This window comes from Neophocaena asiaeorientalis, unplaced genomic scaffold, assembly GCF_003031525.2.
Source record: "Neophocaena asiaeorientalis asiaeorientalis breed wild unplaced genomic scaffold, Neophocaena_asiaeorientalis_V1.1 scaffold203, whole genome shotgun sequence".
Classification (NCBI taxonomy): domain Eukaryota; kingdom Metazoa; phylum Chordata; class Mammalia; order Artiodactyla; family Phocoenidae; genus Neophocaena; species Neophocaena asiaeorientalis.
The window spans coordinates 1,772,828-1,799,813 of record NW_020172776.1 but is presented as its reverse complement, the minus strand read 5'-3'; the positions used below and the strand labels follow the sequence as shown (position 1 = coordinate 1,799,813).

At 37.0% G+C, this 26,986-nt stretch overlaps 1 protein-coding gene across 3 annotated transcripts in view; it reads right to left on the bottom strand.

Moving 5' to 3' along the window:
- The window catches only part of CDK19 (cyclin dependent kinase 19), a 180,717-nt gene that overhangs the window by 49,156 nt on the left and 104,575 nt on the right, over window positions 1-26,986 (bottom strand). For all 3 annotated transcript variants that reach the window (XM_024740923.1, XM_024740926.1, XM_024740924.1), the window contains 2 exons: window positions 4,251-4,361; window positions 2,650-2,790 (listed from right to left, as the gene is read on the bottom strand). In XM_024740923.1, coding sequence (XP_024596691.1) covers window positions 2,650-2,790; window positions 4,251-4,361 — 252 coding nt within the window. The remainder of the gene's footprint in view (window positions 1-2,649; window positions 2,791-4,250; window positions 4,362-26,986) is intronic.

The window sequence follows — 26,986 nt, the reverse complement described above, 5'->3', positions numbered from 1 at the left end:
ACACTCTTTCTGGGATAATTCAAGTGCTTTCTCACCTCAGAAATGTTACACCCAACACTTCATTAGGTTACCCTCATCTCTCAAATCTCTATTTAAATTCTACTCATCCTTCAAAGTCCAGCTCAAATGGCACCTCTCTGAAGCTTGTCCTTATTCCCCCACTCAGAACCTCTTCTAACCCTGAATAGCATTTAGTCTGTACTTCTCACATTGCCATGTTCACATTCTCTCTCGTCTATCGGATAGTAAAATTGTTTGTGTACATGTCATTATTTCTTCTCTCAGACTAAACTCCTGAGAAGGTCTTGATACAGTCATGTTTGTACTGTCCTCACCCTTTCATGCTTTGCACATACAAGGAAATAATAAAAATTTATTTGAGAAGTGTGCTGAATACATATGTTACCTGGTCCAAAAACATTCCGTAGTAATTAATATTCTTACCGATATTCATTCACTAAGGAAATATTTACTCAGTACCTATTGTGTACTGGAGCAGTAGTGTACCAAAATGAGTCATAGACCCTACTCTCTCAATAAGTTTATGGTCTAGAACATCTTCTAGGCATCTATATAAATTACTATAGTACTAATAGGCAAATGCCAGAAGAGAAGTAAAGATGAAGTACAACAGCAACCAACAAGGAGGAGAGATTATTTCTAAGTAATGATGGATATGAGGATAAGTTTTAACATTTGTGCAGGTCCTGAAAGACAGGTAATATTTGAATATGTAGAGACGGGGTAAGGAGTTTTAGCAGGAGAAATAAAGGCCACTGAGGCAGGAACTCTCAGGAGGATCCAGGGAACAATCAATAGTTAAACAGTACAGTGTAAATAAAAGATTACAGGGATACAGAAGAAAATTTTTAAAGGCAGTTGGAGCTATACCTGAGAAGACCTCAAAAGCCAAAAAAGGAACTATAGCTTTAGTCTGTAAGCAATGAGGAACTGTTTCAAAGTTCTTAAGCAGGGGCTGAGTAATTATTCAGAAGATCTAAAGTGGACTGGAAGGGAAAGAGATTGTTGATAAGGAGACAAGTTAAGAGGCTAGCACCATACTACAAGAAAAAGATAATAAAGGCCTGAACTAGGAATGAGGCACTAGGAATGGAAACAGATGAATGGAAGAGATATTTTAGAGGTGAAACTGACAGGATTAGGCAAGTTCTGGATGTGGAGTACAAGGGTCTGCAAGTGGTAAAAGAAGTTTCTAGGCTAGGAGGTGGGTGCTGCCATAACCAAAATAGAGGACACTAAAGCAGCAGCAAGTTTGGATGGGAGAAAACTGAATCCTGGTTATATTAGGTTTTAGTACCACTGGATATTCAGGCAGTGACATCACAAATAAAATGTGTTAATCTATGCTATTTAGAACAAAATATACAATTTTGTGACAAAAAGAGAAGAGCTGAGATCAGTTAATCTTCAGTAAAGGATTCTGATCAATGATTCAAACATGAATATGACCTCAAAAATATAACTCACATAGGCTATGTTATATACAGCAAATTAAAATCTAAAACCATTTATGAAGGAAGGTTTGACCTAGAACAACTTCATGTACCCAAGAATCATTTTAAAACATGCTGATTCACGGGTAATAGTAACGTGGATAAGTGGAAGGCTTTGAGAACCTTAGTTTAAAATTATGAGGTGAAATGCTTCTATTGAAATGGTAAATGCATCTTTGTGGTCCCTGTCATTTGGCCCCAATGTAACTCCAATGCCACATCAAGAGATGCTCAAGCCAGAAGACTAGGCCTGACTGACAAGGTAGCAAGGGGTACTATCTAGATCCCTTATGTATTCATTCCTTTCTATAATAAATACTTCTTAATTAAAAAAATTGAGTCGACCTAGATCTATCCCTACTATATCCCTAGAATCTGCAAAAGCCTAAGCAAAATAAAACTTGCAACTATAAACTCAGTGGTATTACAGCTATTTTAAGTACCCATATTTCTTAAGAACAAAAACTCTCATCAACATAAACTAAAATGATAACAATGAAAAGATGAATAAAATAACTTGACATTAATAAATGTTTGTTATATGTGTACTGAGTAAAAAAGTAAAACCAAACATCAAACATTTGAATTATGGATAATATGCCTAATAAGTATTGATATATTTCCCCTGTTAGTTACTTATTTACTTATTGTTAATACTAATAACATTCTATTTACTGGAGGCAGTGTCATTATTTCAGTTTAGCTTTGAAAACAATGTGAATTCAGTCTTTAATTATTAAACTGTTTACTAATGGTGAGCAAAATTACAAAAAACAAAATGAATCAAAAGGTACTTGTTTCACATATGGCCATCCCATTAAGATTACGCTCACTGTAAATCAACTATACTCCAGTAAAAACTTAAAAAAAAAAAAAAGATTATGCCAATCATTTGTTGAAAATCACAATGACATTTTATAGCTGTGCGTAAATGTAAGGGAAGAATATACACCAAAAGTTAATAATGGTAATCTTTTGATCATAGGCTTATGGCGATTTTTATTTCCTTCTTTTTTGCTTATGTGTATTTTCAAATTTTTCTATAATTCATGTTCATTGTAACTATACCAAGAAGAAAAGATATTTCTGAAAAGAGAAAGACACATACTGAGCGATTTAAAAGAAACATACTTACCAGATCTCTGTGAAGCACCCAATTTGCATGGAGGTAATGGATACCGTCAAGAATCTGGTAAAGTAATGATTTAACCATAGATCTTGGCAACTGCATGGGCTTTTTATTTGCTTTTGATGCACGATGAAACTTAATAATATGCTAAAAATTAAAATATATATATTATAATAACATAGTCTTTGCCTGTGTCAATAAAACACAATCAAGGCTGCAATAAATTCTCTACATTTTAAGATTACTTATTAAAGGCCAATAATGACACAAAGAAAAATAATTTGAATAATAAGATCAAACCAAAACAATCTATATTGAGGGTAAATATGACAGTATTAATGTGGTTATAATGACTAGATTTACTGAAACCATTAAGATTTTCATTAAATAAAACCAAGAAGTAAAAAGGGTTGGTATTTAAAAACCTGCCTAAAAAATTGTATTAGTTGTATTCCCTACTGACAGAAAGAGTAAACAAAAGGAAAAAAATCCTGTAAATCTTTCCTATTCTATAAAAAGTTAGTGCATTTGGGTAACATCACTGGCTATATGTATTATTAGAATTATTGGAAAGTTCACCTTCTTTGGCACATAATGAAATTAGGATATATTCTTAGTAGTCAATATTAAATAGCAAATCACTACTAGAAAGGAGCAGGGAGAGAAAAAAGGAGAATTCAGTCCCATTGAAATAAATACAACCAGATCATCATATTCAAATTTTTATGTACACGTTACATTGTGGGTTATAAAACTTTGTAATGAAGGGGAAGAAATTCTACCTGCGCCCACCCCTCACATCCACCTCTATCTCCACTCCTCCCTTGTCCAAAACATGCCAAAATGGGTACTAAATATCCATGGCAGGGGAGATTGTTGTCAATATCTGCTATAAAAGCATAAACTGAAATCTCCTTCAAGACCTATGAGTTTGCTAAAGTTATTCCTAAAAAGATTTATAATTTTTATAGATGACAAACCACACTATATTGAATCAAAATTTAATTATCCAAAATTTGAACTTACTGCCAAATTGGAATTTTTTTACTTTTGGCAACTCCTGGGATAAAATGTTTAAATGTCCTGATTCCTAACTTTAAACACTTGGAATTAAAAATTTTGGCTTCTTTTATATATTGATAAAAACAACCCTAATATTTGCAAAACCGTAGGTATTCTTCCATTTGGTGGAGTCCATTTTAAATGGCAAAATGCTGCAAGATTGACCTTAATTTAGAGAGAGAAACTATTCACAGGTACATAACTGGTTAAATTTGAACTACTGTATGGACCACAAAAGAAAGCAATTTTCACTACACATATTAGTAAACTGCCATTAATCACTTGCATAAAATTACAATTTCCCACTCAGTAAGATTTTTTGAAGTGAAATTTCTGAATGTTACAAATATCTTCTCAGTAAAATAGGATGCTAATGTTTATTGCTCTAATTCTTTTAAATCAAAATTTACATTTAGTATATTTATTTTGAACTATGGTCAACAGAGCAAGTTTTCCTTTCTGTGCATTAGCAGTATGGAACACATACATTTATTTCTTCATACCTATATAAAATTACCCTAAAAATAAGGTGAGTTTAGACTTACCCATAAATCATGCTCGGCATAATCAAACAGCAGCCACACCTTCCTGTCACTGTGAGAAAGGAACACCTTCTGCAGGGCGATCACATTAGGGTGCTTCAATTCTCGCAAAAGCTGAATGCAAGAGGAAGAGAGGGGTCACTATCCTGTTAGCAAGGGGAGGGGGGGATGATGCATACTGACATGCTAGTTTTGCCTTAACTCCCATAACTTCAAAATGAAATCTTTGAAAATTTAGACAATCCAGATAAGCAACATTACACACACACACACACATGCACACCCAAATACCGCTACTCAGAGATAAGCTTTGTTAACATCTTGGTGCATTTCTTTCCAATCCTTTTTCTATGTGTATGTGTGTGTTTTTAAAATGGGATCTTTTTACATGGTGAAATGTAAAATAGTAAAAGCAAAAGTAATATCATATTGCTAAATAATTAAATATATTTTACATGTGCGTATTTTTTTTTTTAACTAGAGGAAAAACTTCCTGGGAAGCAGAAATACTGTTTGTATCCACTCCAGCACAGTAAGTGCTCAATAAATATTAGACAAAAGAAGGAAAGATATTTAACAGTCCCTAACTTATCCATGCCTAGAGCATGAGACTGAGGTTTTTTAGAAGAGTAATGAGCGTAAGGCAATGACTCTCAAACCCACTGATAAAAACTGGTGTGGAGAAGAGGTCCTGTAAATAGGGAAAAGAATAGGCCTACACAAAGCAGAAAGCTTCAAGCTGGATTCTGATAATAAGAAGGAAAGATAGACCAGATCAGCAAGTGAAAACTTAGTACTTGGCACATAACAGGCAGTTGCTTGATAAAATATTTAGCAATAATAACGTTAGCTGCTCAAGGTGAAAGCCTTATAAATATGCCTGCCTCATGCTGTCCTTAACCAGGGTTCAGACTTAATAGGTAGAAACGTACTCAGTTTGATAAATATTTCAAATGCCTTTTAAATGTAAAGCTCTGTGGAAGATACAAAAAGGGAGAGTTTATAAATTGTTTTTCTCACACTTAATCCTCCTAGCAACACTATGATGCACACAGAAGCTGAGGTTCAGTGTAATAAAGATAACTTGAGCAAAGTTCAACATTAGAAAGAGAAGAGGTTTGGATTTAAATAGATCTGCCTGCTTCCAAAGTCCATGCTTTTTCCAGTTCAGCTAAAGTCCTTGTCTTCAATTCCTACAATGCGGTAGGGAAGACAGACATACAAATAGATCAACGAGGCAGAGAGAAATAAATCACTTAGCCATCTGAATAACTTTAAATGAGTAGCGCATACCTTGAATGCTTGTGTTAGAACCATGTCAAAGTCATCTGAACTCCACCTCTGCAACTTTTATAGGCCACTTCCCAGTTGTGTATTTCTTCACTACTTTCAATGACAGATTTATCAATTCTCTCATTTTGCCTCTGTCACTCAGCTCTTTCTCTTCACCTACACCTTGACAACCTTGCTGGAAAGTGCTCTACCAGCTATAACTTGGGCATGATTCCCAGATGTGACTCCCTGGGTTCTCCCTCCAAACCATATGCCCTGGAACACAGCCAAGAAATAAAAGTAGGATGGGCTGAGCTGCCCCTAGCAGGTCTTTACTTCTCACAGCCTGCCTCAGGATTCTACCTGTATTTCCTGTTGGATGTAGGTGGGAAAGAAGGAGCTGGAAGAAAAATGACCAGAGAAGATACAACAGTCCTACTCCCTTGCTGAGGGGTAGGGTTGGGGGGTGCAGAATTAGGTGGGTGCTCAGCTATCAGTTACTGTCTCTGCTCCCATGGCCTAAGAAATCTTAAGCAGTCCTGCTTCTGGCTTCAGATGCAAATGTTACACATCATATGTTCCTAATTAATGATGGAATCAGAAAAAGCGGCATTTTAGATTAATGCAGAGCTATATTCAGACAGTTTCCTGCTTATTGAATGCTTTAGGCTCCTAGACTCAGTCAAATAATGTGTTTAATGATGACCCCACTTGCCATGGTCAACCTTGCTATTGATGAACTTAGAGAATTTGATTTTATTAAGTGTCTACCCAGAATATATGTTCTCTTTCCTGCTTGCAGGGGAAGGAAAGGTGAAACTCACTTCTGCATCTAAACCAGGCTCTTGAAACACCAAACACTGGCACAGACTCCTGAACCCTGGACCCCACTTGTCTGGGAGAGGGCATGTCACATGTAGCAATATTTAATCAATACCTCTAAAAAAATTATGGTTTTTGTGACTACAAATTACTGATCACTCTACAATGAATCTACCTTAAGTCCTGTTTTTTTGTTTTGTTTTTTCTGTTTGTTTTTTTTTTTGCGGTACGCGGGCCTCTCACTGTTGTGGCCTCTCCCGTTGCTGAGCACAGGCTCCGGACACGCAGGCTCAGCGGCCGTGGCTCACGGACCCAGCCGCTCCATGGCATGTGGGATCTTCCCAGACCGAGGCACGAACCCGTGTCCCCTGCATCGGCAGGCGGACTCTCAACCACTGTGCCACCAGGGAAGCCCTTAAGTCTTATATTTGAACATTATTTTGAATAGGTTATACATCTATATAGTTCAAAAATCAAAAGTACATAAAAGGAGATACATTGAGATGTCTCATTATCACTCCTGCCTCCAGTGACCACAGGCCCTCTTGCCTCCTAGAAGTAACAACTTTTATTAGTTACTTGTTAATCTTTCCAGTGTTTGTTTACGCAAATAAAAGCAAATATGAATATTTACACAAAAGATAGCACCTATTTATTTTTAACTTTATCCTGTAAATCTCTCATTACCAGTACAATATTAGTTTATAGAAATCCTTCTGTTCTTTCTTACAGCTCCATGGTATTCCCAGGTCACTTTTTTTGTGGTAAAATATATATAACATAAAATTTACCATTTTAACTATTTTTAAGTATGCAGTTCAGTGGCATTAAGTACATTCATATTGTTGTGTAAGAACCACCACTGTACCCTTTCTCCAGAATGTTTTCACAAACTGAAACTCTGTGCCAGTATGCATCTCCCATTCCCAGCCCCTGGTATCTGCTATTCTATTTTCTGTCTCTATGAATTTAACTATTCCAGGTACCTCATATAAATGGATCTGTTCAATATTTGTTCTTTTGTGTCTGGCTTTTTTCACTTAACATGTCTTCAAGATTCATCCATGTTGTAGCATGTATCAGGATTTCCTTCCTTTTTAAGGCTAAGTAATATTTCATCGTATGTACACACCACATTTGCTTATTTATTCATCCCTCCCATCATCCTATGGACATTTGGGTTGATTCTACCTTTTGGCTATTATGAATAATGCTGCCTTGAAGACTGATGTACAAATATCTGTTTGAGTCCTTGCTTTCAATTCTTTTATATACTCAGAAGTAGAATTGCTGGACCCTATAGTAATTCTATGTTTGATTTTTTTGAGGAATTGCCATTCATTCAGGTTACCTTTTAATATGACATATAGGAGGGAAGAGGGTAAAGTTTGCAACTGCATGCATTTACTAGAAAATTTCCCCTTATCCCCCAAATTGCATTATATAGCAACATACACTTTCCATTTCTGCATACCTACTATGCCTTTTCTACCCTACAGGTCTTTTTGTTTTTCGGCCACACCACACGGCATGTGGGATCTTAGTTCCCCAACCAGGAATCAAACCCGTGCCCCCTGCAGTGGAAGTGCAGAGTACTGACCACTGGACCACCAGGGAATTCCAACCCTTCAAGTCTTTATAAGTCACTAAATATCAATGTGAAGGCAGGCTGAGGCTAATAAATAGCAAACTATGTCTGTTTCATTCCCTCTCCTAATTCATTTTTCACTCTATAGCCAGAGTGGTGTTTAAAAACTACAGAGTTGCAGCCATAAAAAAAGAAGGAAATTTTGCCATTTGCAGCAACATGGATGGACCTGGAGGGTATTATGCTAAGTGAAATAGGTCAGACAGAGAAAGACAAATACTGTCTTGCATGTGGAATACACTTACATGTGGAATCTAAAAAATACAACAAACTAGTGACCACAACGAAAAAGAAGCAGACTCACAGATATAGAGAACAAACTAATGGTCACCAGTGCAGAGAAGTGGGAGGGGCAATATAGGGATAGGGGATTAAGAGGTACAAACTATTATGCATAACATAAGCTACAAAGACATATTGTACAACACAGGGAATACAGCCAATATTTTATAATAACTATAAATAGAGAATAACCTTTAAAACTGTGAAAGACTAATACGCCTGTAACATATAATATTGTACATCAGCTATACTTCAATTAAACAAAAAGAAATCGATCATCTCTGTCACTAGGGACAGAACTGAGGAAGTAAAGCAAGAGATAAGGCAAAGGGCAAATAATAAGGAGGCTTGTAAGCCATGCAGAAGTGTCACCAGCGAGGTTCTCCAATATTACTAGAAACATGCTGGGTACGGTGGGTTAGTGGAGAAGTCAGCTGATATACAAGGTACCACGCTGTGACTTTCTTCTGTGCATGTCTCATGGTCGGGCCACTGAATGAGTGACTTTGGGGGTGATGGAGTTTAGGATGACTCAGATTTGACTTCCCTGAATCATCTGTACTTGATATGTATTTATATTAGTAGACTTGATATGTATTTACCTTAGTATACTTGATATGTATTTGTATTAGTATACTTTTATACAGTATTAACTGTTTACATCCACCTCCTCTAGCAGACCATAGGCTTTTTGAGGACAAACACAATTTTAAATATATCTCTACAGGGACTAGCACAATGTGTGGCATGTAGAAGTGATCTCATCCAGTTTGGAGGCTTTAAATGTCACCTGTACATATTAACTCCCAAATGTTTATTTCTAGCCCACACAGATTCCCTGAAGTGCAGCTACGCATGTATATATAACTGCCTCAACATCTCTACTTGAATGGCTGAAAGCCGATACTGAGGTTGTGATCTCCACCTCCCCTGCCCTCTTCTCCAACTGCTCTTCCCCAATCTCAGTTAGAAGCAACTCCATCATTCCAGTTACTCAGGCAAAAAAAATCTCATCTACTTTAGCTCAATCCTCATTATCACCTCCTCAAGTCTTCTACAGTCCTTCTATTTAAAATGATAACCACCCCTCTGCATCTTTATTTTTCTGCAAAGTACTATCACTATCAAATATACTATAGTTCTATATCCCTTATCTATAATTCTAGAGAGCTCAGAAAACCAAAAGCTTTCTAGTAACTCAGGTAAGAGAAAAAATTTACACTTCAGTGGAAAAATGCATTGTCAAAGGCACATCATTTCAGGTTATCTGATTCTGATTCTATGGAAGCTATTTTACAACTCTGTACATTATAGATAACTGACAATGATGCAGAATAAGTCATGTCTATCTACACGCAAATTCTGTCCTGTCCAGTAGATGTTCGTTGACTTCCCTCTCCCATTGTGGGAGATGCTAGTTTTGCCTTAATTTGCACATCATTTCAATATTCCTGATCTATAAATGTGTTTGTCCTATGAATTCTTCTTTGAATGGGTTATAACATCTACTTGGTTCCTTCATTTAATAAGTTAAATAAAATCTTTAAAATGTGTTCATTTTACATCTGGATCACAGTCATAATTTTACCTATTTTGAAAACTCCCCTTTAATACTCATTTTATAGAAGTATCTCATTTGCACTAACATGAAGTGGCTATAGTCTTTATTTAGTCCATTGAGTGTGAATGCTAATACTTTTATTATAAAAGAAATAATAATAGGTTTGGTTACTGCATCAGAATTCCCCCTGGGTGTTAGGTAATACATAATATATATACCACATTATCTTCCTAACAATAATTTACTTTATGTTATTGTCTGTTTCTCTCCATTAACATATAAACTCCATGAAGGCAAAGTTTCCACTGGTTTTATAACCCCAGTGCTTAAAATGGTACCTAGCACACAGTAAGTACTCAATAAATATTTGTCAAAAGAATTAAATCTACTGAACTTACCTGGTTCTTACAAAATCAACCAGTAAATAGCTTGGAATATTATAAAACGTTGCTATCCTTTCAAAAGGCGTTTTGAGAGATTTTGTTTTTAATAAATTGAATAGACTGTGTCTAAAATAGTTCTTCTAGGGACTCTAACTTTCCACAAGCTCCATTTACTTTAGGCTTAAAAAGGAATTTTTCTCTCAACTAGCACCCACTCTAGCAAAAGTATGAGTGCTGGCTTGATGTAAAGAGCAGAAACATAGCTCTTAATAGCTCAGGGTGAGATATTTAACCTGGTACAGAACCGAAAGAGCCCCTAAGGGGTACTATGAGGGTGTTCCTTGAAAGGACTGTGAATGCAATAAATGCTACAAAATCCTGAAGAAAATGATACATAGGGGGCTTCCCTGGTGGCGCAGTGGTTGAGAGTCCGCCTGCCGATGCAGGGGACACGAGTTCGTGCCCCAGTGCAGGAAGATCCCACATGCCGCGGAGCGGCTGGGCCCGTGAGCCATGACCACTAAGCCTGCGCATCTGGAGCCTGTGCTCCGCAACGGGAGAGGCCACAACAGTGAGGGGCCCGCGTACCGCAAAAAAAAAAGATACATAGGAACAGAGAACAAAGGGAGACACACTGAGGAACTAATAAAGCACAGATTAATCAAATCACTGTTTACTTTCAACGCTAGCAAAAATAAATACGCTAGGCCCTAGACAAACGCCACATGAAAGTGTATTCTGTCTCTATTTACTGAAACAAACAAAAAAGTAAATTTCTCTACTGCTATTTACTGAAGAAACAAATGAGCAAAAACAGTAAACAACACAAATGGCCAGCCAATAGTCAGAAAACTGATAATTATGGTATATCCACGTATCACAGTCTCAAATATATATGCCAGAAGTTTTTAAATACGTGAGAAAAGACTTTTGCTTTAATGCTATAATAAAAGGCTGTGTGGTGATCGTTTTGTAATGTACAGAAATATCGAATTACTATGTTGTGCACCTGGAACAAAGAGAGTATTGTAGGTCAATTATACTTCAATTTTTAAAAATCAGAGAAAGGGAAAAAATGTGTTTTTTTCCCTAGCCAAGAACACTGGTACAGAATTTCCCATTTATTTGCCTTCATCAGATTTAAATTTCATCTTTTATTTTGGAGGAGGGTGAAGGGGATCAGAATATGCCACTCCAAAATATGACACTTTGGCATAAGAATGATTTTGAGCTGAAGGCATTTGACATTCAACAGATGCAGAAAGGAGCCTTCCTGCAGCTTCCCTTATCTGACTAAAAGTAGAAACTCTAAGAATTGAGGACTGCCATAAATCCCCTCTCCCAGGGAAGTTTTATGACCATGAAGAAGACATAAAGTCAGCATTGCCTTGGACCAGCACAAACAAGCCTGCTAAGACAGCTCTTATCTTCCATTGGTTTCCCCTATACATTTACCTTCCCACAGTTTGCAGCCCCTAGAAGTCTAAAAACCCTTTCCTTTGTCTTGTAATGTCTCTGAAATTTATTGCTCTTTGTTAAAAATCACATCAGGTCTCAGGCCTACCCATTTCTTGGCATCTTCATTTCTTTTCTAGGAAAGCCCCTGTGTCACACAAAACTTAACATCAAATAAAATTTGTATGCTTTTCTCTTGTTAAAAAATAAATTAAAATAAATAAAGGCTGCAAAATATAAAATATGTTTATAAACCAGGAAATATACCAAAACGTCAACATAGTTATCTCTGGGTAGTGGGATTATGTGTGATTTTTCTTTCTTCCTATTTTTCTACTTTACAAGTTTTCTAAATGAGCGTTACTCTTATAATGTACACATACACGTGAGCACGCGCGCACACACACACACAGAAAAGATAGCTCTTTCTCTCCAGAAATCTACCCGCTAAGATATCAATACTATCATGCTAGCTAAGCTTCTTACACAGTTGATCTGAGAAGGGATAAAAGAAAGGAGATGATCATGCTTGTACTTTCCTGAATTCTTGGCAAAATCAGATTTTACCAACGGAGTTTAATCTCTTGTCACACAAATACTTGTTCAACATGACATCATGCAACTACAAATATGCTTTAATCACATAAAGAGCAGTTAAGTACAGCATGATTTTCCTGTGAAAATCCCACACTAAGTGATAACATCCCCTGTGCCAGACACTTACAGAGTACTAACGTGATCCAAAAGGAGCCTAATGAAGAATGTGCAGTGGGCATGACAAGACTTTTATCTGATCCCCCTTCCAGGGCATCTAAGTGACTATTTAAAGTGTCTACTCTTCACTATCCTAAACATAAAACAATCTAAAGCTATAATCCTAAACTTTTTTCTCTAAAGCACTGTTTAGGATCCTGACTCCATTGAGCCTTGTGCTAAATTAACATTTACAGAATCCATTTGTATTTTTATCCACACATCTTTCTTCCTCTTTCATCCGTACTTTCTGTTCTCCAAGTCTCTGATGCCCCCAGGGCTTCTAGATTTTTCCTTTTCAGGGTATCTCATTGGAAAGGGTCCTCTTATACTTCAATAACTCACTTATCTCAAAGTAAATCCAATTTTTTATTCTTATTTGATCTGTTATAAGTAATGGTATGATTCATTTGACCATTGATCTTTATTTTTAGAAAACTTTATTTTAGAGACTTCCCTGGGGGCACAGTGGTTAAGAATCCGCCTGCCAATGCAGGCGACAACAGGTTGGATCCCTCGTCCAGGAAGATCTCACATGCCGCGGAGCAACTAAGCCCATGTGCCACAATGACTGAGCCTGCGCTCTAGAGCCCATGTGCCACAACTACTGAAGCCCGCGCGCCTAGAGCCCGTGCTCCACAACAAGAGAAGCCACGGCAATGAGAAGCCCGTGCACCGTAACAAAGAGTGGCGCCTGCTCGCCGCAACTAGAGAAAAGCCCGCGCGCAGCAACGAAGACCCAACACAGCCATAAATAATATTCTTTTTTAAAGAAAACTATTTTAGAAAGCACTCATGGAATGTATCTTTTTTTTTTTAATGTGTAACCCTCCCCTCTCTGCAAAACAAAAATGACGATAAATGAGGCAACGTACTTTATGGCAAATAGGAGATTCATCTAACTTCAAAATGCCCCAGCATTCCTAAACTGAAATTTTAAAACTTACATTTTGAAACCTGACACTTTCACACCTGTGACAACCTTTTTGCAAGGACTTTACAAGCACGTAGATACATTATAACCTTCCAGCAGGTGGCACTCATATGCTGAAGAGGGGTCTATAAAACAGTTAACCAGCCCTGGTTCAAGGCGGCCCTAAATTTTCTGCTTTATTTTACTCTAGTGACACTGCTTAGGTACCAGTCAGAAGCTTCAAGGAGGTCAATGTTCCCCGTCGCCACCCGACAGAAGTAATAGTGAGGTAGCAGGTATAATGCAAAAAGTACAGATTTTAGAATTCAGAGACCTGAGTTTAATCCCTGGCCCAGCTCTATGACATAAAGCAAGTTGCTTAACCCCTCTAAGCGTTATGAAGGAATAAAAATATCTACTGACAAACATACAGCTTCTGTAAGGATTAAAAAAAATATACATTAACTACATAACACAATGCTTAGAAAATATTAAATACTTGACAAATTATAGTTATCACTCTTATACCTACCACTATTGGCAAGAACGTTGTGAGGACTAAATGAGATAACAGATGTAGAATGCCTGGCATGCTACAAGTTCTTGACAAACAATAGCTGTTACTTATGCTGTACATGAGTGAGAAAGGTTAAGCACTCCAGGCAGTCAGAGATACTTGTTTGAGAGATGCTGCAATGGGAAATGCCATCTCATCTCCTTCCCAAAGTGCCTAAAACACTCCTCTAGTAGATTCTATAATAATAGTATAGCTATAGGAAAGTTATTTCGCTTTCCATTTGCAACAAACAATCTAGTTTCCTCTTCTCTGACTTCAAGTACTACACGTACTTGGTCTGAGAAAGATATTTGAAACCAAGTGCAGTCTGTAAGAAATAAGTTTACATCCCCTTGACTACAAGAGCATATATGTTCTTTTAAAATATGAGTATTTAATTTTTTATGTAACATACTCCATATGAGAAAATTGGATACACTTCTTGGATACAGGAAACTGGTTGAATAAATTAAGGTCCATCCCTACAGTAGAATATTATATAGCCATTAAAAAGAATGCAGTAAGAATAAGATAGACCTGTATTTTTGGTTTGGAATGATTAATAAGATATAGTACTAAGTGATAAAGATGGAACAGAATATATAGCATCCCTTGGTATTTTTAAAAGATATACATACATGCTGGTATATGCTTAAAAAGCACTGGTAAGGCCAGAGGTCAGCTACAGTAGTTACTTTTCAATGGCACTCTGAGTATATAAACTTTAAATACAAAAAATAAAACAGATACAAATCAAAGTAAAGAGTTTACAAAGTAAAACCTAAATTATCTGGAATTCTCAGGGGCATTTTGATTCATTGAGGGGTAATCAGAAAATCTTTCCTTGCTTCAATGATCCTTGCTGTAAACCTTCCCTACCTTCACAATTATCAAAACTAAATTTATCTTTGACTTTAGGCATATTTTTAGTGTTTTGGGGTTTCAGTAAATATGAACTCCTAACAAATGTTTATTTCCTCCTCATTTATCCTTTTTTCTCCTTGAAGTAAAATGAGGAGAAAAAAAAACTAACTTAAAACTCCTTATTTAGATCCTGCCTTCAAAAGAAAAAAAGTATTTTCTTATTCCCCTCTGTCTCTAGTCCTCTTTTCCTTCTCCTCTATTCTGCAGTCTCTTTTGATACCTTACCCATGTGTCCGAGGTTTAGCTGCTACTTCTATTGAGAATCTCAAACCTCAATCTTTACCCCTAATCTCACCCCTAAACTCTGACATCAGTTTCCAACTGTGCATTCTATACATCCATATGGAAATCCCACTGTACCTCAAAACCCACAGATCCAAAACTGAACATCACTTGCCCACCTCCACCCAAGAACAGTGGGTCCACTATTCTTGCAATCACACCAGTATGTCCCAATCACCAAGGCAAATTCAAAACCTTAAAACCAATCAGTGTTCAGTTACTGAAGAAGTGCTATATACTCCACCTTTTAAATATCACTCATGAATTCTAACCTTGAAAATTAAAATAAACCTTTAACTGGTATTTATACATGTGCTCTTGTCTCTGCCTGGAAACATCTTCCCTACCCTCTTCACCTGATTAACGCCTACTTGCTTTTTAGAAAGGACTAATTTATCGCTGCCTCTAAAAAGCCTTCCCTGAAACTCCTAGTCCAAGTGGGTGCCTCTCTCCTGTGTTTCCTTCCATCCTGTATTTCTCTTAACATGCCACTAATTAAATAAAATTATAATGTAGTTTAATTATCTATCTCCCCTAATAGATTGTAAGGTTCTAGAATGCAGGAACTATGTCTTCCATCTCTATATTTCCATTGTCTACAAGCCTGACACAGGGTTGGTATTTAACAAATGGTGGCTGAATTAATGAGTGATGATCTATCGCCTATCTTTTCACGCATTGACATGACATGCATATCGCCTACATCTCATGCACTGACATCAAGATATCTTCCTAAAATGAAGAGTCTAATAATGTTAATTCTCCCATCCTAAAATCTTAAATGGCTTCAAAGGTAAAACTCCCAAATAAAACATTCAAAACCATCCACTCCAAAGGCTAAATCTATATTTCCTACAAATAATTTATTGGCAGGGGGAGACTGAGATTCAAGATAAAACTGCACTGTAAAGATTTTAACCAGGGCTTCCCTGGTGGCACAGTGGTTGAGAGTCCGCCTACCGATGCAGGGGATACGGGTTCGTGCCCTGGTCCGGGAAGATCCCACCTGCCGCGGAGCGGCTGGGCCCGTGAGCCATGGCCACTGAGCCTGCGTGTCTCCGCAACGGGAGAGGCCACAACGGTGAGAGGTCCGCGTACCGCAAAAAAAAAAAAAATTTTAACCAGAAATGAGGCAGGTAGATAAGATCCAACTTAAGGACCAGTGAGCTTTGCCCTGATAAAGGGAATGTCATAACTGGCATAAGTTGTGGCCTTCACCTTTGGGATACTCCCTTTACAATCATCATGAATGGGCTCCCAAGGTCTCCATTGCACAGAATTCTACCCATTACCTATTGTCTCTTGTAAAGCCTTGCCCTGGGACATGGGGATGAGGCAGAAACATGATGGAAAGTACCCATCAGGTAGCAATGACTTTAAAAAGTCAAAATTCATTAATAAATATTTAAGTGCCCAGCAAATTTCAGGCACAGGGAGCCTCAGGGAGTTTATGGCCTAATAGAGACCAAAGAGAAGGCAGATAAAGCAAATAATTTTAAAACTATAATTATGATGAGGCTATTAAGAAAAATACAGAATATGCATATACAGCAAACATAACCTAGTCTGGAAAGTCAGAGAAGGTACTCCTAATGAAGTACGCTTGTTGGAAAGAGGGAACTGAGAATTACAGAGACTCAACCAGCAAGAAAAGTGTACTAGCAGATATTCTCATCATGTCATGAATATACTGAATCTAAGAACTCCTTCATTGCTCATCTTCTAGGACTAAATATTAAATGAAATCCCTACTTTATTCTAAATTTGCTATGGCAGACTTCTATCATATGTAATAGAGCATAGCTCTCTTCTTTCCAGATGAATATTTATAAAACCACTTATAGCACAGGACCTGGCACAAAGTAGGCACTCAACAAGTTTTCTTGAATAAGAAAATGAAAGCAATGGTACATGAATTGGTTTCTGAACACATTGGTTAGATGACATTTATCCCACATTGAGAGAATATTGTTTTCAAAACTGCCATTATCAATAAGAAACTGACAAACAGAATTAAGAATGTTCAAAAAAGTTAATGTCTGAAAAATAACTTGAAATTGGTAATTAATTAATTCAGCAAAATAATGTAGTAGTTTTATCTTAGATGCCCATAATAAACCTTATTTTTATCTCAGTGCACTCTCAAGCTATCTGGTTTTATATCTAACCCATATCTTTATAACTTGGTTGGCCAAAAAGTTCGTTCGGGTTTTCCATTAAGATGTTACAGAAAAACCTGAATGGACTTTTTGGCCAACCCAATACATTTCTAAAATGCACAGTTTACATTTTCTTTAGTAAAAACAGGCAGCCAAGTAGCCCTGGAATTCATCTCTTCCCCCCCCCCCCACACCCCCCAGTTCCTAGACAGTACTGGCTGAGAATGTATAGGGAGAGGGTAAGGCTTTTGCTTTCTGAAGGAACTTGTCTAATGTGTATTATTAGATGTTCCACTTTTCAGAATGACTGGTCTGACAACCCACCCCAGATGCTACAACGAAATGTACTAACATTTACAATTTATAGCTAAGGGTTTTAATTAAGTATTAATGGCTAAATTATCAGTACCAATAATCCAATGTATTTCATATCACTGTGCTTCTAGAGAAGATAAATGCAGTGAAGTCAAGGCTCAAATAAATTAATCATTTGTAGTTCCTGAAGACCTCACAGGAATTTTAACAGTAGTAATAAGGAAAGCTACTAAATGATCTAACCAAAATATAATCCAGGAAATGTCTACTGTATTGTTTCCATTAAATAGAAAATCTACTTCCTTCCTACTCTGCTAAGAAATCTTTATACGTATTATGAGAAAACACAGAGGGGGATGAGTTTCCACAATGAAATAAATTACTTCTTTCTTTTAAAATTATTTCTTTTATTATTTTCTTTTAAACATCTACTAGATTTAATCAATAAATTCTATTTCTACTGAGTGTTAACTTTAATTTTTTTAAAATAACTACAATGTGACATATGTGGTTTTTATGAAAATATGTTAAACATTGTTTAGGAAAAAACTAGAAATCACCATAATAATTAAAATAGTTCAGGGCTTCCCTGGTGGCTCAGTGGTTAGGAATCCGCCTGCCAGTGCAGGGGACACTGGTCCGGGAAGATCCCATATGCCGCGGAGCAGCTAAGCCTGTGTGCCAGAATTACTGAAGCCCGCGTGCCTGGAGCCCGTGCTCCACAACAAGAGAAGCCACCGCCACGAGAAGCCCACGCACCGCAACGAAGACCCAACACAGCCAAAAACAAAATCAAAAAAAATAGTTCACAATACTATAACTTTCCATAATTTTGTGTTTATCAGAGCACATATGCAAAAAGGACAACATTAAAGTAAGCTTTCTGTGAATGATTTTGGAGCTTTGAAATTTAATATCTACTCAAGGCTGTTTGCAATGTACATATAAAATGTCAAATCTCACTAGACTGTCCTCTTTGAAATGTTCTTATCCAATATAAGTTCTGATCACACTCTTTAAACTTAAAAGAAACAAACATCCACTCTGGGGAAAGCTCCTTTTAAATAAAATCCACAGGGAAAAGGTGGATTAATTTGACTACAAAACTATCTTTCACAGAAAATATATTCTAAACAAAGGCTAACAACAAACTTGGAGAACATCACCAAATTGTAAGACATTAGAGGGAATTTGCTTGATTTATAGAGCTTATAAAAAATCATTAAGAAAAAAAGAAAAACACTTCAACAGTGAGTAGGGAATATGAATAGACATTTCAAAAAATAGATATAAATTTAAATAGTCAAAAATTATATGAAAATATGGCTATCTCACTTAATTTAAGAATACAAATTGAAGCAATGGAGACATATTTTTCATCTATCAGACTGGGGAATTTTTTAAAAGCTTAATAATATCTAAGTGGTATCAACAGGAAACTGATTGAATAAATTAAGGTCTATCCCTACAGCAGAATATTAAATAGCCATTAAAAAGAATGCAGTAAGAATAAGATAGATCTGTATTTTTGGTGATATTAAGTGATAAAGATGGAACAGAATGTATAGCATCCTTTGCTGTTTTTAAAAGATATACATGTGCTAGCATATGCATAAAAAGCATTGGTAAGGCCAGAAGAAGTCATCTATAGTAGTTACTTTTGTGCAGGAGGACTAGGTTGAGGAAAGTAGAAGTGTAAAATTTTTCATTTTAAGTCTTTCTATACCTTTTGAATTCTTATTATGTTTATATATTCTTATCACTCATATTTTTCTTTAATGTTTCTGAAATGTCAACAGGAGTTACCTAGAGGAACAAATTATGAATAATTTTGATTTGCTACCCTATAATGTTCTACAATTCTTAAAAATTAATTTTTAGAAAAATCTACTCTAAGATATTGTCAAACTGCAACTCATAACCCATTAGTGGATTATGAAATCAGTTTAGTGAGTTGCAAACAGCATTTCCCACCCCGACTCCCCAAGTGAAATCACTGAACTGGACTGGAGTAGAAAATAATTGAAAACACCAGTGCACATCATAGGTTATGAGCAAAAGAGAGCGCCAGAGCAAGAGTGGATCACAGTCAAAAAGTTTGAAAACCACTGCTCCAGGGTATTATGTTAAAAAGTATTTTGAATAGAGCATTCAGGAAAAATCTTAACAACCTTATAATTTCCATTTCAAAACCAAGAATTGTTTTATATTAAACTGAGTTTTTATGTGTCAATTCTTACTTTTAGTACAGCCAACTTAAAAAACAGTACTAGTTGAAATGGTAATGAAGAAAAATTATAATTTTCAAAAGTCACAGAGAAAACTCTAAAAAGAGGAAAAAGATGTATTAATAAGACAGATGACATACGCTAAGACTTGAATGATTTCTAAGAAATGAACCTATATACATATATTTGGAATGCCCCCCCATTGTAACTTATACATATTAATAATCTCTGGAATTGACAAGATTGAAATTAAAAGTTTAGTTAAGATTGTTTATAAAGAGATCACCAAAATAACAGATTTTTGAAAATGCTAGGCTATCTCAGAATTTTAGAATATTGACAAAAGACCACATAGCTCAGATACACGTACAACAGATCATGAGGGCATGTATTTTAAGTTGTTTGTTTGGTGTCAAAGGATGTGTTTGTTCTGGTTACAAACACAATCTATTGCCTAATTGCCTGTTTGATAAGAGCAGATAACTACAAAATGACTAGCCAGGATTAGGAACATAGTCCAGTCCCTAAATTAAAGGACTACAGGGCAATGAAATCAAAAGACTTTGGTTACCAAAGGGGAAAGGTGGGGGGGAGGATAAATTAGGAGTTTGGGATTAACATATAAACACTATTACCTATAAAATAGATGATCAATAAGGACCTACTGTATAGCATGGGGAACTCTATTCAATACTCTGTAATAACCTATATGGGAAAAGAATCTGAAAAAGAATGGATATAATGTATATGTATAACTGAATCACTCTGCTGTACACCTGAAACTAACACAACATTGGAAATCAAGTATACTCCAATATAAAATAAAAATTAAATTTAAAAAAAAGATTTTGTTTTCACTAACATGGCAACCACACCATGTATTTTAGGCACCCAGAACATCCACAGAAAGCTTGTTTTTTAATTTTACTAACTTCCGTTTCATGTATCTTTATGACTTACCTTACATTATCTTTTGCTCCCTTTTATCCACTCCCGATCCTTCACTAGCCTTGCCAGCTGTCTACTTCCTTTGTTCCTTTCCATTCATTAAGGACTTTACTATTAACGATCTCAGGCCCTTCAAAACCCCCATGGCAATTATATGTACCACGCATTTGGAATTTAACAAATGGCCTCTTGAATTATTTATATTTTTATACATATCCTAATGTTTTTATATATAGATATATACCTATATTAACTACTTGGTAAACTCTATGGTAATTCCATATATGAGTATAGTCAGTATCAGTAAATCCTTTTAGTTATATTTTTAAGTTCTCATATAACCTAGAAGTCAAAAGTTGTTCAAGGCATAGGTTCCATGACTAAATAAATTTAGATAATTTATATATGCCCCAGGAGTGTGGGAGCATAGGCCAAGGCTAATGTTGGAAGTGATGAGGCCAATAGGTCTAAACGAGAGAGGGAGGGAGGATAGTAACTGACATGGGTAACAGCAATAAGGATAGAAAGATGGATAAAAAGAGGGCAGGACAGAATCAGTAGGATTTAGTAACTGATAGGCTGATGGCAAATGATCTAGGATGCTATAAGCAAGTGAATAGATAATGTTACAAATTTCAGAAAAAGCATTACAGCTTTGAGGTGGAGAGAAATGTTGACTTTAGAACCAGACCTAATGAGTTTGAGATGTCCATGGGGCATAAGGATGGTGGTCTTGGATATGGATCTGGAACTCAGCAGACAGCACTCAATTGGAGGCAAAAAAACTGGGGAGTCATTAGCACAGAGATGAAGTTGCCCAGGAAGTGTTTTCATGAGAAGGTCAATTAGCAGAGAGCTCTTCTAAGGCAAAAACACACACACACATTTAAGGGACTAAAAAAGAGGCATTTAAGAGAAAGAGGATCACACAAAGACTCAGAATATGTGCTCAAGAAGTAGAAGTCTCCTTCTCTGAGGAGAGAAAAATGTACTGTTATAAAATCCATGAAGAATTTCCTTCCTCTCAGAAGGGAGAACAGATAATGATTTCAAATGTTGAGAGAAGTGTCTATTGGATTTGTCAACCTGTGTCGGAGGTATGGAGGAAGCTTAAAAAGAATAGTTTTCTCCGCTGAAACTATAAATTCCATGAGGATAGATACCATGCTTGTCTTACTCATCGTTATTTACTTCAAGGAGAACAAGGCAAGTCATGTGGTGGGCACTCAATAAATACTTTTTTTTTTTTTTTTCCCCCGGTACGTGGGCCTCTCACTGTTGTGGCCTCTCCCATTGCGGAGCACAGGCTCCAGACGCGCAGGCTCAGCGGCCATGGCTCACGGGCCTAGCCGCTCCGCAGCATGTGGGATCTTCCCGGACCAGGGCACGAACCCGTGTCCCCTGCATCGGCAGGCAGACTCTCAACCACTGCGCCACCAGGGAAGCCCCTCAATAAATACTTTTTGAACCAAGGTGGAAGGTGGAAACAAATCCAGATTACAACAAAAGCTAGGCTGCCCTTGATAGTTAATGGTGAGGAGAAACCACTTGGTTATGAATGGAGGGACACTAAGGGCTCAGAGAGGTGGTTTTATACTGTTTTGCTCTGTTACTATAGGAGAGACTTCAACATTTTTTAAATATATAGAGAGAAAAATCCATAGAGAAGAAAAAGTAAACATCTGCTCAGATGTTTGCACATGACCATTTCCAGAATTATTTGCTAATGTTAGCCTAAATGAATATCTAACTGGCTGAATATTTGGATTTAAAAAAAAAAAAAAGAGCATAAGAAAAACAAATCAAGGGCTCCCCTGGTGGCACAGTGGTTAAGAATCCGCCTGCCAATGTAGGGGACACAGGTTCGAACCCTGGTCCGGGAAGATCCCACATGACGCAGAGCAACTAAGCTCGTGCACCACAGCCACTGAGCTTATGCTCTAGAACCTGTGAGCCACAACTACTGAGCCCACGCCTAGAGTGCTGCAACTACTGAAGCCTGCACGCCTAGAGCCCGTGCTCCGCAACAAGAGAAGCCACCGCAACGAGAAGCCTGCACACTGCAACAAAGAGTAGCGCCTGCTCACTGCAACTAGAGAAAGCCCGCGCACAGCAACGAAGACCCAACACAGTCAAAAATAAATAAATAAAATAAATTTTTTTTAAAAATCAAGCAACATAGGATGATGATACAGAACGGCCTCCTTATGAGCGAGTGAGTATGGTGAAATCAACTATTAAACCACTATATCTTTTCCCAGCTTCCTCCCTTCCTTTACTTGTAAACTCACAAACTCTTTAAAGATGTCCCTGTAACAGTGGCAACAAGACCTTGTAAAAGTCATTGGTTGGTAAGACTGAGGTGGCGAGGAGGGGGCAGAACTAAGGGAAAAGGGAAGGAAGAAGAAGAAGCTGAAAAATCCTTTGGGAAGGATATTCTTAAGTCAGGAACTACTACTAACATAGTCTCAGTTGTCAATATAGTGATATGGTAAGATCCACACCATATAAAAAACAAAAAACATGATCTCACATAAACTCCCATGGTTCAGAACACCTCAGTTTTAAATCTACGCAATCTATTAAATGTGAGCACTTTCTTGAAAAATCTGATCAAACAAAATAATGCTACTTTGTCAGCAGTTGCTCTTATCCTAAAAATATTCCTGAAAATATCAACACGGAAGCTCCTTGACAATCCTGATTCGCCTGCTTTCTCACTGACTGGCCTCTTGCTTGCATCCTCAGCCACACCAAACCGCCTCAAGGCTACCTGATGCACCATGCTGCCTCATACCACAGCTCCTTCCTTGCCAGAAAGTAATTTACCCCAACCTGCAAACACTCAGACACTCACTTTCAAGAGTCAACTCAAGCATCCTGTCTTTTTTTTTTTTAATTTTATTTATTTATTTACACAGCATGTTCTTATTAGTCATCAATTTTATACACATCAGTGTATACATGTCAATCCCAATCGCCCAATCCATCACACCACCACCACCACCCCCCCGCAGCTTTCCCCGCTTGGTGTCCATACGTTTGTTCTCTACATCTGTGTCTCAATTTCTGCCCTGAAAACCGGTTCATCTGTACCATTTTTCTAGGTTCCACATATATGTGTTAATATACAATATTTTTCTCTTTCTGACTTACTTCACTCTGTATGACACTCTCTTGATCCATCCACGTCTCAACAAATGACCCAATTCCATTCCTTTACATGGCTGAGTAATATTCCATTGTATACATGTACCACAACTTCTTTATCCATTCATCTGTTGATGGGCATTTAGGTTGCTTCCATGACCTGGCTATTGTAAATAGTGCTGCAGTAAACACTGGGGTGCATGCGTCTTTTTGAATTATGGCTTTCTCGGGTATATGCCCAGTAGTAGGACTTTCTGTTCCACAGCAGTGAATTCCACCATTCTGTCTTCCAGGTCACTTAACCGTTCTTCTGCCTCAGTTTTTCTGCTATTGATTCCTTCTACTGTAGTTTTCATTTCAGTTATTGTATTGTTCATCTGTTTGTTTGTTTTTTAATTCTCCTAGGTCTTTGTTAAACATGTCTTGCATCTTCTCGATCTTTGCCTCCACTGTTTTTCCGAGGTCCTGGATCATCTTCACTATCATTATTCTGAATTCTTTTTCTGGAAGGCTGCCTATCTCCACTTCATTTAGTTGTTTCTCTGGGGTGCTATCTTGTTCTTTCATCTGGTACATAGCCTTCTGTCTTTGCATCTTGTCTATCTTTCCGTGAATGCGGTTTTTGTTCCACAGGCTGCAGGATTGTAGTTCTTCTTGCTTCTGCTGTCTGCCCTCTGGTGGATGAGGCTATCTCATCCTGTCCTTTTTGAAGCCTTTTCCTGATGGCCCCTTTTTATCTTTCTCTGCCCACCACCCTCCCTCTCTCAAAATACAACTGGACACGCTTCACTCGTACCAAACTGAAACAGAGTCACTTATGTCAGGGATACACTGGAGATGGTCAACCCAGGTGCATAAAGGAAACTAACCTAATCTTACAGGAATTTAGAGCTCCTATCAGAAGTTAACAGAGGACACTAGCCAATCCCCAAATGCCAAGTCTTTCATGTCACCTCTGGACCTCCTTGTTCACATGACTCAGGCAACCATCCAAAGTCAAGAAAGAAGACCACTAGGCAATCAATCAGCTGAAAAAGCCAAATAACTGCCATATCTATCCCATAAAAATTCCTTAGTCTGTGAGTGACTCAGAACTCATTGCTCCTGTAGCCTTGAGTTTCCCAGCTTACAAGTTGAAGCCTCCCAATAAACTCATCTTTCTGCTTTGTTTTATTGAGTATGCAGAGTTTGTCTTTTGACATACCCTATTATTCTCACTTACCTCTATCATACCACTTATAACATCTGATTGTTTTATAGCACCTGAGCAGACAGTCACCTGCCACTTTTCCAGGCTGGAACAATCCTTTTTCATTCATCTTATTCCCCAAAGCCTATGACAGAACTTGACATATAACATGGCTAGGCAAAGTGAAATACAAAAGATTACTGCCCAAAGCTTTGGAAATACAAAATTCAAGACTATCCACCAAAGCAACACCCTAACTAGATATCTATAGCTTTGCCAACAATCCACATCACCATTAGACCTACTGAATTTGAGCCCTAGAAATAAGCAATAACAAAACAGAATCATTTCCAAATAGAAATAAATGTACTATTTTTGCCCTGATTATGAAGGATGTAAGTTAAAACATAACTCAGTGTATACTATATTTCTTCCCAGATGTAAATGTGATTAAAACTATAATTCTACATGCAGAAATGTGTTTCAATTATATTGCTATGTTTCCATCGGCCTTAATTTTACAGATTTTCTATAGCCACAAAAATGGCTGTTGCAGTTCTGAAAAGAGTGATGAAATCTATATTAGAAGTCATAAATCTTTCATTCGTCTACCATGAGTCATTTTTGCTTAATTGGTATATCTTATGTTAATGACTTAGGGTAGGGACATAGAGAGTTTTAAACATTTTTACATTGTAAAAGTAATACATGCTCAATTGCAAAATCTGAATCAGAAGACATAGAAAAGCACAAAAAAGAAAATGTACATCATTGGTAATCCTACCAACCAAAGACAACTTGTTAATATTTTGATATGTATCTCCTAACCTTTCTCCTATGCACATATACATATGATAATAATAACAATCACCATGACCATGAAAAGGCTGCCATTTTTTATGATCACAGAATAACACAGGAACCATACTAAGCAATTCAGCCACATTACTTCATTTAATCTTCAAAAAAACCCAATGAGATAGGTACTGTTTCTAGCTCTCTTTCAGAGCAGAAAAACTAAGGAGGCTTAGAGGCTGAACAACTTGCACAAAGCTAATAAATGGCAGAATAAGAATTAAGATAAATCTTTTGATGCCTAGGTTCCAGATCCTATCTGTCTAGGTACATGTGTATGTACACTCACATACACACACATAATATTTTCAAATATGTACACCAAAATATAGGAACACACTAACCACAGTTCTGTAACCAGCCTTTTTTCACTTAACATAGTGGAAACAACTTTTCTGTCAATAAATGTCTGTATCAGCAGTTTTGATGGCTGCATAGCATTCCACTGTCTGGTTACGAAATAGACTGCTTTAAATAGTACATTTGTGTTATTCCAATATTATATATGCTTTTAATCGTATAAATATTAATATTATAAAAATTATGATTATAATTATTAAAACTATAATTTATAAAAATTATAAATATAAATAAGCATTTATCAATGCTGTGATAAATAGCTTTGTACATTTGTCTAATTAACTCCTTAAGATAAAAATAACCAAAGGAGGAAAGCTCTTTTTTAAGGCTTTTGGTACTTATTCAGTTCCTAGCTACATTTCAAGTACTCAGAAGTCCTACAACTAGTGGCTACAGTACTGAACAGCACAGCTACTTCCCTCATTGCACAGTTCCGTTTGACAGCGCTGGTCTAGATTGTTCTAGATCATGCAGATCATTGTTCAATTCTTAAATAGTGCACAGCTTCCCCTCTCGACGTGAAGCTGGTTAGGGTAGGAAGCCCCTCTATATACACATACTCCTGGAGACCACCCTCTGCTCTGACCCTACAGCTGCATCACATAGGATGTGCTCTAGAGCAGCGGTCCCCAACCTTTTTGGCACAAAGGACCGGTTTCGTGGAAGACAATTTCTCCATGGCCC